This window comes from Falco cherrug, chromosome 4 (assembly GCF_023634085.1).
Source record: "Falco cherrug isolate bFalChe1 chromosome 4, bFalChe1.pri, whole genome shotgun sequence".
Classification (NCBI taxonomy): domain Eukaryota; kingdom Metazoa; phylum Chordata; class Aves; order Falconiformes; family Falconidae; genus Falco; species Falco cherrug.
Genome location: NC_073700.1, coordinates 84,373,013 through 84,387,583, shown reverse-complemented (window position 1 = coordinate 84,387,583; position 14,571 = coordinate 84,373,013). Strand labels below are relative to the sequence as shown.

The following is a 14,571-nucleotide window of genomic DNA, read 5'->3' as shown; positions in this document are numbered from 1 at the left end:
GTTGCATTACATTAGAGCCAAATTAGGGCACTGTTGTGCCCTCACTTACAACTTCGTGGATATGAATAACATTTGATTAAATACAATGGCACTAGTGTCACAAACCCTATCTGCCATTATTTCGACATTTTTAAGGTATATAGGTGTGATTTACTTGCTGGATTTCAGGACACAGGAAGGAAAAAAAGAGACTTCATACAGATCACTTACCATTATTCCATAACATGCAGGGTATGCAATACACCTTGGTGCCAGGATCACTGTCTATAGGCAACTGAAGTGTTAACACTAACCTTGATTTCAAGATTATTATCAAATGGCAAAATTAAACCCTATGTCTGTAGCTCACGTTTCATGCTTAAATCACATGTTTGAAATTCAGACCTAGGTTTATGTTTTCTCTCAGTTGGAGATAACATTAATGTTCCCTCGATAAAGCGCTTTTCAGGAAAACGTGTATTTCTCATTTCATAGGACTGGTTGCATGTGCTTGCTCCGTGTGTCAGTGAAGGCTGATGACTCCTGCCTCTGTGAAAGGAAATTTCTCAGCCTTCAGTCTCATCAGACATATTGGGATTATGTTCCATACCTTGATAGAAGAAGCAACAAAGATGAAAAGATCATCCTTGTGATACTTATTTTAAATTCTAGTTTTGATGTATACCTTTTCCCAGAGTTTTTCTATTATATTGTTAAGTCCTGGACACTAACCGACGTGATGACTGAGCATGTATCAGTTGTCACTTGATTCTAGCTCTCTCTTTCTCACCCCCAGAGCAAAAACTGGGTATGTTAGAAGCGTGAACAGCTAGTTTTACCAGTGATGCGTCAGGTGTCTTAGTGCCACTGTCTCTTACTGAGGCATCATAGTCTTACAGCACAAATTTTGAATGTCTGTAGTCCTTTCCATGAGAGCTTCTGTAGCACTGTGCAAAGCAAATGCTATTATTGATACTGCCTGAGAACAGAACACGCGTCACGTTCCCAATCCAGTGGTGCGCTTTCATCAGTACTCATAAAGCAACTTAAGCCTGCAGTGAGCAGCACAGATGAGGCATCTGTGATTTACCCTTCCCCGAAAACCAGCTCCTCTACCACCCAACAACGGAACGCACAAGTAAGGCTATTGTAATCATCTATCGATCTATAGACTGTATTTCTACAAGAAGTATCTTCTTGTCCCCTACAAAGTGCTAGCACCTTGTGGTGCATTCATATTTCAGTTGGGTTGGGCAAGGTAAACCAGCTGCACCTACGAATTGCTAACTGCTGTTGTGTTCCTCCCCACCTTCCCAACCTTCATCCAGAGCATGCATCCATCTGTGTGCCTACCTCTGATAAACATGGCATTCTTCCCTGAAACAGTATCATTCCATTTTAAAATGACTGTAGTCATATGCTTCCCTTTGCAGACATCTGTGCACCTTAATGAAAGTGCTTTATATTTTTAAAAGGAAGTGAGCATCTCTTCTTTAATTTATCACAGACATTGAACACTAAAAATATGAAAAATCCATATGGATTAAATACCGATTTTTATTTTTTAGAGAGCAAGTACAATGATGTTGCATTAAAATAATGCTATGTCATAGTTGTTACAGCTCTGACTGATAGAAAAATAAACATCTCAATATACTACAGTGTCAACTCATTAATAAATATCAAAATAGAAGTTAGTAGTCAACTGAAATTAATAAACAGCTATAAAAGTATACTATTTTAAATAATAAAATATTCAGTATATTTCCAGACAAACAGAAGTAGTGATTTAAAGGTATCATTTAAAATGTAAAATGAACAGTAAGAAGTTATAAATTTATTTTAAACCTCTTCCCTTCCTAACATTCTTTATGCATAACATCTAGAGAAACATTATTTATCTGTATATATTTTTTTACAAAAGGTAGTATATGTTAAATAGAAAGTTAAAAACTGTAGTATTATTAATAGCTGTCACACCATTGCTAAATAAGACACTTTAAAGTAGCTTTATTTTTTGAAGCAGTAGTAAGTAAAAGCGAAGAAGATGCTAGCACAGTGAATTCATCCAATGCTAATGCCTTCCCAAAAGAATCTTTCACCTTTCTACATCTACCTTCAAAATATAACTGGAACAGCCCAAACACAATATAGATATCAGGATGAAATGTTAGGATTTGGGTAGAAGCCATTATTTTAACAAATGCCAGACTTTTTTTTTTTTTTTTAGTAAGTAGGTACCTTTTTTTTTTTGAGTGTGTGCAGAAAGGGAAACAGAGAGAACTTGCAATCCAGAGCAGTGTTTCCAAAGTTTAAGAATCTACTTATTTTAGTTTTTTTCTTTTTCTCCCCCCTTCCTCCCCCCATAAAGGCCAACCATTCTGAGCTGGCTTGCACCCAGCGAAACCCCACTGATTTGGCTCGCTATAGAAATGCATTCACGCTGGCTAATTTTAACCTTTTTTCCCTCTCCATGAATTTCAATTCTCTGTGAGATCCACGAGATGTCTGTGCATTGGAGCAGTGTCAAGATCATCATTAAAAAGTAGTGTTCTTCTTAACTACTGCTCCATTTCTGCTTAGCAAATAAATCTTTCCCCTCTCTTGCGAACGGACAGCCAGAACACTGGCACTATGCTTCACTCACAGTCAGAGCAGAGTAAGTGCCGCTCAGCACTGACTCAGCACAAATGCCTCTGAAGAAGTGCCCTTCCCCAGCTACAGCTTACATTCCTTAAGGCTGGCTGGTGAGCATCCTCAGCCTGGTGGGAAGTCGAAGGGCAGATGCCTGAAGACTTCTCAGCAGCTCTAACGGAGGTCTGCAGCACCCAGGTTGACAGTACGTACCAGCACAGGCAGTCCCTTGCTAGGTCATGTGCAAGGATTCTCGAGCAGTACAGATGCGAAGAGCTGCAGTGCTGTGGCTCGCGGCTGCACGCGATGCGGTGCCAACACGCGGCCGAGCGCCTGGGACACGAGCCGCAGCAGCCCTGCTGGCCAGCCCGCTGGCCAGGCTTCCTGCCCCGACACATGGAGCGTGGTCTCAGAGCACCATCTCTGCGGGGATGCTGTGGGGAACTGTAGGACACACTGTGCCTGCTGAGGATGCTGTCCCTTTTCAAGTCCCTGCGCCAGCAGCAGTGCCCTTGCACTTGCACCCAAGCCGTGTCTCTGCCTTGGGCATCCCTAGGCCTTACGGCTGCTTTAGGACTACGGTTGCCTGAAGCTGTTTCACATGGTCACTCCAACGGTTTGCAACACATCTACATTTAGGTATGCACACCATGCAGGAAAAAAATATTATATATGACCAGACTGGGAAAATGATTTTTTTCCACTGCAGTCCGAAGAATACTTTACATAGCAGGTTTTCATGACACCACTGAGAGGAAAAAATAAATCCAGTTGAAAATAATGGATAAAATGTAAACTATGCCTATACAAATGTCCTTCCTTTTTAAGGTTCACTCTCAACATTCCTTGTGAACGTAAGGGAATTTCAGCTGGGCACAATGAAAATTCCTTGCATACCATGTGCACGTTTTCTGGACGAACCAGCTATTTTCCCACACACTTCTGCTGCAATGTTATTAATGTACTCACCATGCTTGGAAATAATCAATTCATAGCATTTCTTCATTTTAGTCTCTAAAAAAATATCTGAAGTAAAATGCATGCTTTTTAATTGCATAAACGTGTAATTTCTGAAATGTTAGACAAGTAACCAGTTAAAGGTAAAAAAAGTGAGACTAGAATTTCAAAAGTATACATATGGATTTTAACATTAACAAATCTGCTGTGAAAAGTCATGCACGTGTTCTGTTTGCAGGAGCAAATCTAAAAATAACTCTCCAAACCAATGATGAGATACAACAGAATCTGCCTGTATATTTTTGGGTACAGGCACACAGTTGAATTATTTGACTTTTTTTTTCAGTTTTTGAAGAAGACCAGTATAAGAAGTTTGGAATGTTCTATTCTGAGGTTAGATATTACACACATTACACACACACACCCACCCACCCATTTTTATGAGCATCTTTGACGCACAATACATTGAAAATTAATATGAACTAATTCGTCTTTAACATCTCCCATATTAAGCACTATAGGAAGCAGAGTCCTTCTGCAATCGCCGAGGAAATTCCTTGTGAATTACAGGCTGCTTTCTCATTTAAGGTCATGTGCTGAGGGAACACAGCTCCCTAAATAGTGAGGCTTTTGTTGGGCTATTCATCTCCTGCAGCAGCTCTTCTGAAAAACATGGTCAAAGGCAGAGGGAAACAAGTACCAAGCAAAGCCAGAGTTTCTCATGGATAGATTCCATCCCTAGAAACAAAGCCTCCTCCCAAGGATCCTGCTCTGTGTAAGCTCCCCATGGGCCTTCTAAAAGCCTTGACCTGTCACATTAGCAGCAGCTTATTCTTTTTCACTAGCCTCCTCCACAATGCAGCAAAACCATGAGGGAGATGCAAAAAAGCTTTTTTTTTTTTTTTTTTCCTTCCTTAAAAACCTTTTTTTAAAAAAGTATACTTTTTTTTAACCTCAGGACAGCAAGCTGCTTACAGTGTAATTTGTCCTGTGAGCTTGCTCGAATTGACCAGAGCATTTTAAACATTCAGGCAGGTGTCTGATAAGGAAATACTGGCCGTGCCCCTTCACAGGCAGCACTGCAATGCCAACTAAGTGCTACAGAAGAAAAGTAGTTAGCACTGAGATGTGTCTGGAAGACGGCTGTTACAACTCAGATCTTTCTTCCACAAAGAACACAGCTTTGCTGTCCCCCACCTACATAGTTTAACTCACTCTAACAGTGAAAATTAATTTCAAAATAAAAAACATTAGCTATCACTTCAGTAAACACTTTAAAGGCCATTATGAGAAATACATTCTGAGGATTTCTTTTTGTTAAAAAAACCTATCATGCTGTTTAAAGAACATAGTCACATGTTTTGTTATATACTCAGATATTCTCTGCTGAGATTTTAATTTTTTTTGTTTGTTTCTTTTGTTAAGTGAAACAACCACAGACTGTTTCCTACTCACTTAAAAATACTAATGAACTGTGACAAGGGCTGTAGCAGATAAACCTTTATCAATCTTTTCTCTTTAACCCACTGAAACAAATTGTTTAGAATCTGTTCATTTACACCGGAGGAAAACCGTTCTACATATTTTAAAGAAAATGAAAGTTCACGGTATACTTGATAGATTGCAGAGTTAATCTATAATTAAGATAATACAATTAACCTATCAGTAAAATCAGGGTCAGCGTAATGAAACCCCCTTTTCTTTAAAAGAGACACTTCTACCTGTATGGTGGAAAGCTCAGGGACTACACTGAAGACTGCTTTAGAGAATCTAATACTCCAATTTACCTTTTTTAAAAAACAATCCCTAAGAACTAAAGCTTTTATGACAATTTATGGAAGGCTCATTGTCTCTGTATTATTTTTCTCAATCTCACTTAATCCATGACCCAAGAAATTGTGAACATAACACTGATCATTTGTTCTGCGTCCTGCCTTCCTTTCACATGTATACTTTTCAGATTTCAGTGGGAATTTACAGGACCAAAACAGAATAGGAAATACAAATATATATCAATTCCTAAAAAACGCATATAAAGACGTCCTGCTTTGTTTCTGTAATTCCTATCTATGACAAGTACAGACTAATATTTAGTATCAGTAATTAATGTTGCTAAAATGATACACTGCACACTGTCTTCTGAGATGATTTTTTCTTTTTGCCAGCAAGATGTTAGTGCATTGGAAGTTGGTCAGATTTTTGTAGGGTTTTGGCAGTATAAAGTTAACATATCAGGTTGACTTCTCCAACTAGCATATAACAATAACATGTCTTTTACCACTATAGCAGGTTTCAGGGGTAAGAAAATGCTTCTACTTGACCTTGTAGCTCAAATTCTGCTCTCAGATAAGCTTATATTGGTCCCACTGTATTTAGAAGACTTTTTGCCCATTTCTGAAGGCAGAATTTGATCCGACATTTATGAAGTCAGTTAATGTGTTGTCTTGACAAAAAGACTCCTGTTTTCCTCACCTTCTTCCAAACTGCAGGTTCTTTTCCACATCACACTGGACACATTTCCCAATGCACAGTCACAAAACCTGAAGTGGTTAGGTAAGAATTCACAAAAAGTAACCCTGTCAACTAATTTACAAGAAAAAAAGAGCATGTGTGTGAAATCAGACTTATGTCTGACGTCATACAAAAAGAACAAAGCTCTTATTTGGCAAAACACTGACATGTAGCTAGCAAACCAAAACCAGCTCTGGTGTAATTTATCTACTTGCAATGGAGTTGGTGCTGCTGACTCCAAAGGTGTAGTCAGCCGGCAGTGATCATCATGTAGATTATGCTGCTGGACAGAGAAACTCTTGTTTTCTGCAGCCACTCAGCTTCCAAATACCTTAAAATTTGTATAAAAGTTTTTATGTTGAAACAAGTATAAATTATCTTTGTGACATCATACATATAAAAAACTATATATATATATTATCTACCTGTGTGTGTGTGCATGCATGTGTGTGTGTATACACACACAACTATACACCCACACCAGTAACTAAGCACTCATTTAATCCAGTCATTTTTATTAAGTAATAAGGAAAAGCTAAGAGGGTAAAGCAGACAAATCAGTGGAATTTGTCAACTGAGAGAAATATAAAAGTACCATTTACTCTATTTAAGAGCATTTGAATAGTTTCATCTGTTGCTATAATATATAGCAATGTTAATATTTCAGTCACAGCTTTTGTCCATTCCCACAGAGCACATCAGTACTAGCTACATGTAGAGTGAGATCAGTGCTTTGTCAGACCAGTTCATGTCTACATTCTAGGCCATAACTAAATAAATTAGAATACACTAAAGTGCTACATCGACGCTAATGTTCCTCAACAGTAGTAATGCACATTTCTCTTTCAAACAAAAAACAAACAAAACCCAACCAAACCAAAAAAACCCCACTCTAAAACAGCAGCTATAGTTTCAAACATAGTCACATTACGTGAATATGCTTACATGTCACTTTGTTACAGTATTCAACAAAACACACAACACAAACCCATATGGCAACAGTCAAGACTCTGACAGAGTACAAAAGGTAACTTTTAAAAAGTCGAGCATGATGGAAATTGACATTTGCAGAAAACACACTGTCTTCAGAATTCACACTTGAAAGTTTCGTTTAATCGTAACTTGCTGATGTCGATATTTATTTCCTCTGGTTTGTCACGTCTGTATGTTACTGTTCTTGTACAAACAGTAGGCAAAAACATCTTATCCTTGAAGGAGAAGATACAATTTTTATCAACAATTAGCTAACTTTTATATGCAACAAAAAGACACTGAATATGATGGCTCTGAAATCAATTACCTTCTTTGTTGCAGATACTCTGTAATCAGCTGAAGATTTAACTTTATTGCTACTCCCCTGCAGAATTATCTGCCTGATGATAAGGACAACAAGCAACCCGATCAGAAAGGTAACTATAAAGATTATGGAAAAGACTCTAAAGTAGCTTCGTCCAGAGAAACATTCTGCAACAAAATGAAAACACAAGCGTAAAGCCTAATGTACAGAATAGGCACATCCCTCAAACCCAAGTGTATCTACCACCGCATAGTAATGTCACATAAATGTAACATCAGCCTGATAAAAGTCAAAGGAAAATAACTTCGGGGAAGTTACGGGGAAAAAATGCCATATGCAAGCTTTTAAAGTGGAGCATATCAAGAAAGGCAATTCTGATTAAGATCCATGGTAGAAAAAGGGTGAAACTATTATTCCTTTAAGCTACAGAACTAAGACTCAGGCTTCATTGTGTTGGCCACCATAAATTCTCCATAAACCAGTGAGTTTATAGCTGAAACAGAATAACAGAATGAAATGTTAGAGATGTATGGGGCCAAGACAGTTTTATAATCTTCACAAGATTACAGTGCAGATCATTGGTGAAATATGAAGGAAAATGTGGTTTGATGAATTCTTGTCCAGTGCTCTCCTCACTGGTAGACCTCTCTCACACAGTAAGCTTTCTTTAATTAATATTAAAATCGTGAGAAAACTCTTCACAGTTAGTTTTCTCATTTACCAACAACTGTAAGATAAAAAGACATACAAAAATGTGAAGTGAAAAAAGGTAACCATTTACCCACATTTTTTTTGAAGCATGGTCTGATTGAGCTTTATGAGATTTTATTAAAAACAATTTTACTCTTCCACAGCCCTCACAACTGTGCAGCTTTTTGTACTTGAAAGTAATACTTAAACATTACTGAACATAAGGCAAACATTCTTACTTCATTCTTCCTCATTTCTGGTAATGTCAAATAATGTCAGTATATTCCAAGTAATAAAACATACAGATGCCATAAGAGATTTTTATAAATATTTCTTTAAGCATTGCTCAGGAAGGATTCATTATTATTAGATGTGACTTCTCAAGGAGCTGGGAAATCTGATTTAGCAATGCTTGCCAATCACATTTCCTGTTATTATTTATCTTTTACTTTCCCTGAAGCTATGAGTGATTATTCTTTTTGTCCTGCTCGCTTGCTTTGTTATTGTAATAATATGATGCACATTTGAAAGCCATTGTAACAGCAGTGAATTCAATTACTAATTGCATCAGAAATTCACCTCTTAGCAGAATTACCTAGAAAATGTCACATACCTGAAGTTTGGTCAATATAATGCAGCAAGTAAGTGCATGAGGTTGTGCACTGGTCAAGTTTTGTGTGAGATGCATTGTTAGAATGATGGCACTGAACACAATTCCTGTGAAATAAAAATGTAATTAAAACCCCACGTCTTTCTCTGCACTTCCCTTAGATCATATCAACAGGCTGACATATCACTTGCACATAATGTTTTCCTGTTATTAGCAAAAACATTGTGACATTTATTTTTTTTTCTGAAATGTGATGCTTCTCTCAGCATTTTATCCCTGTGATGCTTCTCAGAACCAGCTAGTCAGAAGTTGTAAAGTAAAACATATCCTTGGCTTCAAGCCACCTTCATCTGGCCCCTGTTCTGCATTTCGTGATGTGAGTTTTTCGGGCGGTGTAGCTAAGGATCCAGCACGTCAGCTATCAGCCTCCAGATCAGTCCCAGTCTTTCCTTATCTATGCCTCATTGGCATGTGCGCTAGAACTGAAAGGTAGAGACAGGTGTAGGAAACACAGCTTTGTTAATAATTTTTTCGATGCTATGTTAAGAGAAAGGCACGTTAAGCTCCCGTTGCAGGACAGTTCAGAGGGTCAGCAGCACAGTGGAATGCAGCGCTGTCAGTGTTGCCATCTTCACTGTATAGTCTTGCAGAAGATGACACAGGTGTCACGTGATCCTGAAAAAGCCCTGACTGAATTTTTAACAAAGCTCTTCCCTCTTCAGAATTTATTAAAGGCACACATTTCACAGCAGCTTTGAGCAAGTGTAAGCCAGAAGGCCAACTGCATTTTATCTAGCGAAGTCTTAGCAGTCACCTTTTCAGATATGGCCCAGCTTGGCTTTCCAGCATATTCACCAGATGAGCTATAATTCAAGTGAATACAAATAAACAGCAACTCTGTTTTGATCCCGATTCCCATTCCAATAAAAGGCTGATCTCTCACCCTCTCTGCCACAGTGGGATGCAGAACATTATATGTGCTGACAGGAGGGCATAGAAGAGCTGCGCCCAAGGACAGGGCTTCATCGACTGTTTAAGCCAGCACCGGTCAGTGTGCCACTGAGACCTTGGTCTAGCTTTTCTGCTCCTTGGGATGCTCATTTCAACCTCCACACTGCCCCTTCCTTTACATGGGTAAGGAAAAATGACATACTTTAAAACTAGCAATGCAAAGACTACGTGGTTTAAAACTGAGTAAAGGAGAGTGTTCTGGTAAGACCTGCTTTGCTGATCAATGGCAGTGACAATCTGCTCATGTTCCACACCTCCTTCTTGCAGCCGAGAAGCGTAAGGAGTGTGCAAACCAAATCTGGACAACATTATTGGACTTAGTGGCCTTCAAGAGTAGGATTTACTCTTGAAATGGACCTAAAAATCCATTTTAAAAATTCCAAATTTATGGGGCTTATTTCCTACTTTCATATGAAGAACCATCTTTTAATAACTGTATGAAAAACCGATACTCACAGGACACACCTCCTTTGACTCCAGAAAGCTGGTCTGGCGAACAGAGATACGGACATGCAATTCTCTTAATTGCCAGTGTGAACCCCTCAGCTACACAGAGAAAAGTCTCAAGAACAAACTGTTCCTACAGTCTAAATATCCAAGAAATACAGCACACATCTAGCCAAGCTACAGAGTTAAAAAGTCAAATCTCGCACAAGAAACGTACCAGTTTTCTTCACAGGCTTTGTTACAAGTAGGACAATATTCACACAAACGGCCAAAGCTTCTTGGGTCTGTGCACTCACACTTTCCACATACACATTTTCCTCTTCCACTGCAAATCTGACCCTTTGAATTCAGGCAGTGCTTTGCCGATTGTAATGAGCACTGGCAACGGTCACCTTCCCAGCCAGCAAAGCATTTGCATGTACCAGCTTCACATTCACCATTACCTACAACATAAGGTAAGTCTTGAGTCATATGCTTTTATGAAAACATAGAAAGTAAATGTTTATTTGCAGATTTTGCATTGCTGGTGAGCTATTATAGACCTTGGTTTGCTAATTCGTTTTTTAAGTTAACAATCCGGGCTGAAATTATCAGCATGACGCATACTTATGGCTGCTCTTTGCTGTTGAACAAAAGCTGCTACCTTGATGTCATCCTAAAACCTTTTACCAGATTTTTCCCCTGTTGCCTTGGATCAAAGCAGTGGGGATTAAAAATTACACAACAATCAGGAAAACAGTCTTCAGGCAAAGTAAACAAACTTCTCCTTAGTAAGAACGCATTCAAATCAAATAAACAGCAAGATTCAGTGGAGGAAGGAATAATAACTGCATATGCCAGGTTGGGTTTTTTCTTCTCTTTTCAGAAGCACACATGACAGCACTGCTTTTCTGCCTCTTCTAAAGGGCAGGCGACTGAGCTGGACAGGTGGATACGCTGTGCTTATGAACTGTAGGTTGTTTAGTAAGAACTTAAAATGCACAGCCTCAAGGATTCAAAGGCTATGAAGAACCTCTGATGGCCTTTACAATTTTCCACGCAAAGCAGTGGGAGCTTTAGGGCAAAACCCATGTGTTTTCCATGTTGTAGCATTTACACAGGTGCACAACTGACATCCTGATAACGGTTAGCCATATTTTTACAGTGTGTGAGAGCTCCTTTAGGAAATATAGAAATAGAAAGTGCATAAAGCACAGGCAGGTGTAGCAAATCTCATGAGGTCTCCTCAACTGTGCCTCAGCAGTACCCAAGTTTCACACAGACTGTGATGGCCCTTCTTGTGCTGCAGGGATCCACAGAGCAGCTGCAGGGAGACAGTCCCATCAAACAGAAAGGATTCCCTAAGCGGGAGTGAGGCCAAGGTAAAGGCTGCCCCATTTTTTGCCTGGGCTGGGCAAAATGGAGTGGAAAAGGGGCTCATCAGACATACCAGAGCAAGGCTCTGCACTGGAAAACATCCCACAAAGAGGCACACTGCTCAGCCATGGCCCTGAGCAGCAGGTTCCCCTTGTGGTACCCTAGGGCAGGACTTCATCACAGGTGACAGTCTCCAACACCTCTTAGACAAAGCTCTTCCTGCCTCCCAAGCTGACCAGGGCACCACATCTCAGGCTTTAGGAGCTTGTAGGTTTGAAAGGTCTGCTTATGGTTAAGAAATAGCAAATTTGCAAAGTGGGTTGGGAAGAAGAGTGAGAAGATGAATGGTAATACTTTGTGTTGGAATGAAGTATTTAAAGAAATAGGTAACATTATTTCTCTTCATTTTATGTGAAGTTCATGATCACCAGCAGAGGAAAACCAAAACAACTTTACTTAAATCCCTAGAGTTAATCTCAATTTATCCAACTGTGGTCAAAAAAATTGATCGCTCAATTCACTCATTGGTCAGTATACAGTGAAATGAAAGCAGGCAGGACAGGAGTACAGATTTTAAAATACTTAATTACTTCTGAGGGGAAAAAAAATTCTGGTCGAGATACAGTAATGATAAGTGATTCAAACCCATTTTCCTTAGTAACACTAACTTAAGAAGTAGATGTTTTGCATTTTGTTCATATGCAATTTTAATTTCTTTAAAAACATAAAGTAGGCCACAAAAAGAATAAGAATTTCTAACAGTTCTCCCTGTTGATGTTTCACTTATACTCTCCTTTTTGGAGCAGGTGTTCAGAACTGTGTTAGCATATGTATCAGTATTTGAAATCAAGTGTCACTGTATCTCTCACAAGGCTGATTTAGGGTGTTAGAAAATTTGAACCTCATCTGGAAGTTTTCCTCCTATTTTCTTCTTTCAGTCCGGAAGATTCCTTCCTAATATCTTCGTATCTCATATTCCCATTAGACTGAAGTGTATCTTACTTTCTGGAATAATGATACTGTTTTATCTGAGATATCAGTATTATTACTTCTGAAGAAGTTTGAGATTTAAATCTTAAAATCTAAGACAAAATCTAAAAACTAAACTTTGAAAAAACTCAATAAAGCCCCCAAAAAGCAGTGCTTGAAGTTTAGAAGACAGTGCGTACCTCTGTGGTGAAGAAAGCCCAGAAGCATGGATTCCTACCAGGCTGTTCAGGACATTTCACTCACTAATTCTGCACACACAGCTCTTGTACTTGACAGCTTTATATCGTTGTTTTCAGCTGCATCATGTATATGAGCTTCAGAACACAAACCAAAGAAAACCAAAACAAAAAACAAAAGAGAAAATACAGGCAGAAACTCTGTAGCTTACCAGAACATAAGTGTCCCTGATGATACGGGCAGGAAAAATCATCCATTTCACAGTACTTGCCATATACTTTGCCTAGCTTGTTTTTGTAGCAGAAACATTTTCCGTCTATGCAGTTTCCTCGACCACTGCAGATGGGCTGGTCCCAGTACTGTCTGCACCTCTCAGAAGGAAGCGTCTCTCTATTAGAGCTACAGCTGTTGTCACTGCAATGGGACTGTTTGTCATCAGAAAAAGTTTCATCAGCCCATACTCTTTTGTGCCTTGCACTGTCTCCATCCTGACAGGCACAGCTTTTCTGCACACTAACGATGGCGGTTTCATTGAAACCAATAGGCTTAAGTATTGCATATTTTTTTCCTCCAGTTGTATCACATCCATTCATTGTAACTGATACATTGAAAAGTACCTAAGAAGAAATAAAGACAGACTTTACATCATTATTATTTCCTATAATTTTTAACACATAAGTAAAGTAGCATCTTACATTGTATATGAGTGTGCACTAGCTAATAATAACAAAATACACAGTGGCCATTTGTCAAATATGATACATCAGTAATGACAGGCATCACAAATATAGTTAAAATCCTAACAATAGAAGACTGACAGAAGTCTACTTTTCATGTTAAGAAAGCATAATCACAAAATACAGGTTTATTACAAGTTAAATAGTAATAGAATTATCCTCCTCCTGTTATTATTTAATTTATACATTCTGTTATAATATAGAAATACTCAGATGAGAATTAGGACTGGATTGAGCAAGACAATACACCAACAGAAACAGATACTCTTTCCAAAAAGAACCTATAATGAATGTTATTGCTGCATAAATGGTCTGTGCAACTAGAAACCACACATTTTTTTTGGATGGCCCTATCTACTCCTACAAAACCACAGAATTAGCGTACACCTTAGTAGCATCTTATTTTTTCCCAACCCCTGCGATGGGGACAGAGCAAGAGAGTCCGGCTACTCTTGCTGTGGTCCTGGGCAGACCAAGTGCTGCTTCAGGGCGGACCCAGTGCCTAGTTCCTGGCCGTGTCATGGCCATCACCACTATGCCGCAGGTCCTCATCCCAGTAGTGCCCATGGCAGCAGCAGCCCCTGTGGCTTTCTGGAGTCCTGGCACAGGACCCTGGATCATTTTCGTGGCTAGATGACTGCCATAGTGTTTACATCAATTGCTACTAAAAGTCTTTGAAAACTCTGGTGTTTGATACTTTCACTGGATAGCAATCTTGCATTTCACGATTGTTTGGGGGGATTTTTTGACCAGTAGGCTTCTGACAGGGTATTCTCACTAAAGCTATTTAGCCTGCTGACAGAAAACAACACTTCTTCACCTCCTCACAGAGAAAATATAATCAAGAGGAAAAGGCAAGAAAGGAGCCCCTGAGAAGCAAATACCTTTACTATTTACCATCAAAGAACACAGATTTCCAAATTAAAAAAAAAAAGAAGAACCTAAGAAACTGATTACATATGAGGTTGAAATTACCCGCAAAGACTAAGACCATTCATCTCTCATCACTGTCTCCCTACCCCCCCAGCTGCACCCCCACACAAGAACAGCCAAGCCCTTGGGGACAATGGTGGCTTTGTGGTGAGCGGGGTTGCGGCTGCCTACACGGACAACAGGAGAAGAATGCTATGCACAAGCATGTGCTTAATGTCATATTGAGGGGGCACAGAGGCTTT

General features: G+C 39.1%; 1 protein-coding gene across 7 annotated transcripts in view; it reads right to left on the bottom strand.

Moving 5' to 3' along the window:
* Positions 1-14,571, bottom strand: part of ITGB8 (integrin subunit beta 8) — a 69,230-nt gene that overhangs the window by 20,112 nt on the left and 34,547 nt on the right. For 3 of the 7 annotated variants that reach the window (XM_055707341.1, XM_055707345.1, XM_055707342.1), the window contains exons 10-13: positions 12,871-13,276; positions 10,354-10,579; positions 8,682-8,785; positions 7,382-7,545 (exon numbers count right to left, since the gene is read on the bottom strand). In XM_055707341.1, the coding sequence (XP_055563316.1) occupies positions 7,382-7,545; positions 8,682-8,785; positions 10,354-10,579; positions 12,871-13,276 (900 nt within the window). Of the gene's footprint in view, position 1; positions 7,290-7,381; positions 7,546-8,681; positions 8,786-10,353; positions 10,580-12,870; positions 13,277-14,571 lie in introns of those variants that run through there. The other 4 variants (XR_008731758.1, XR_008731759.1, XM_055707343.1 and 1 more) reach the window with 4 other exon arrangements.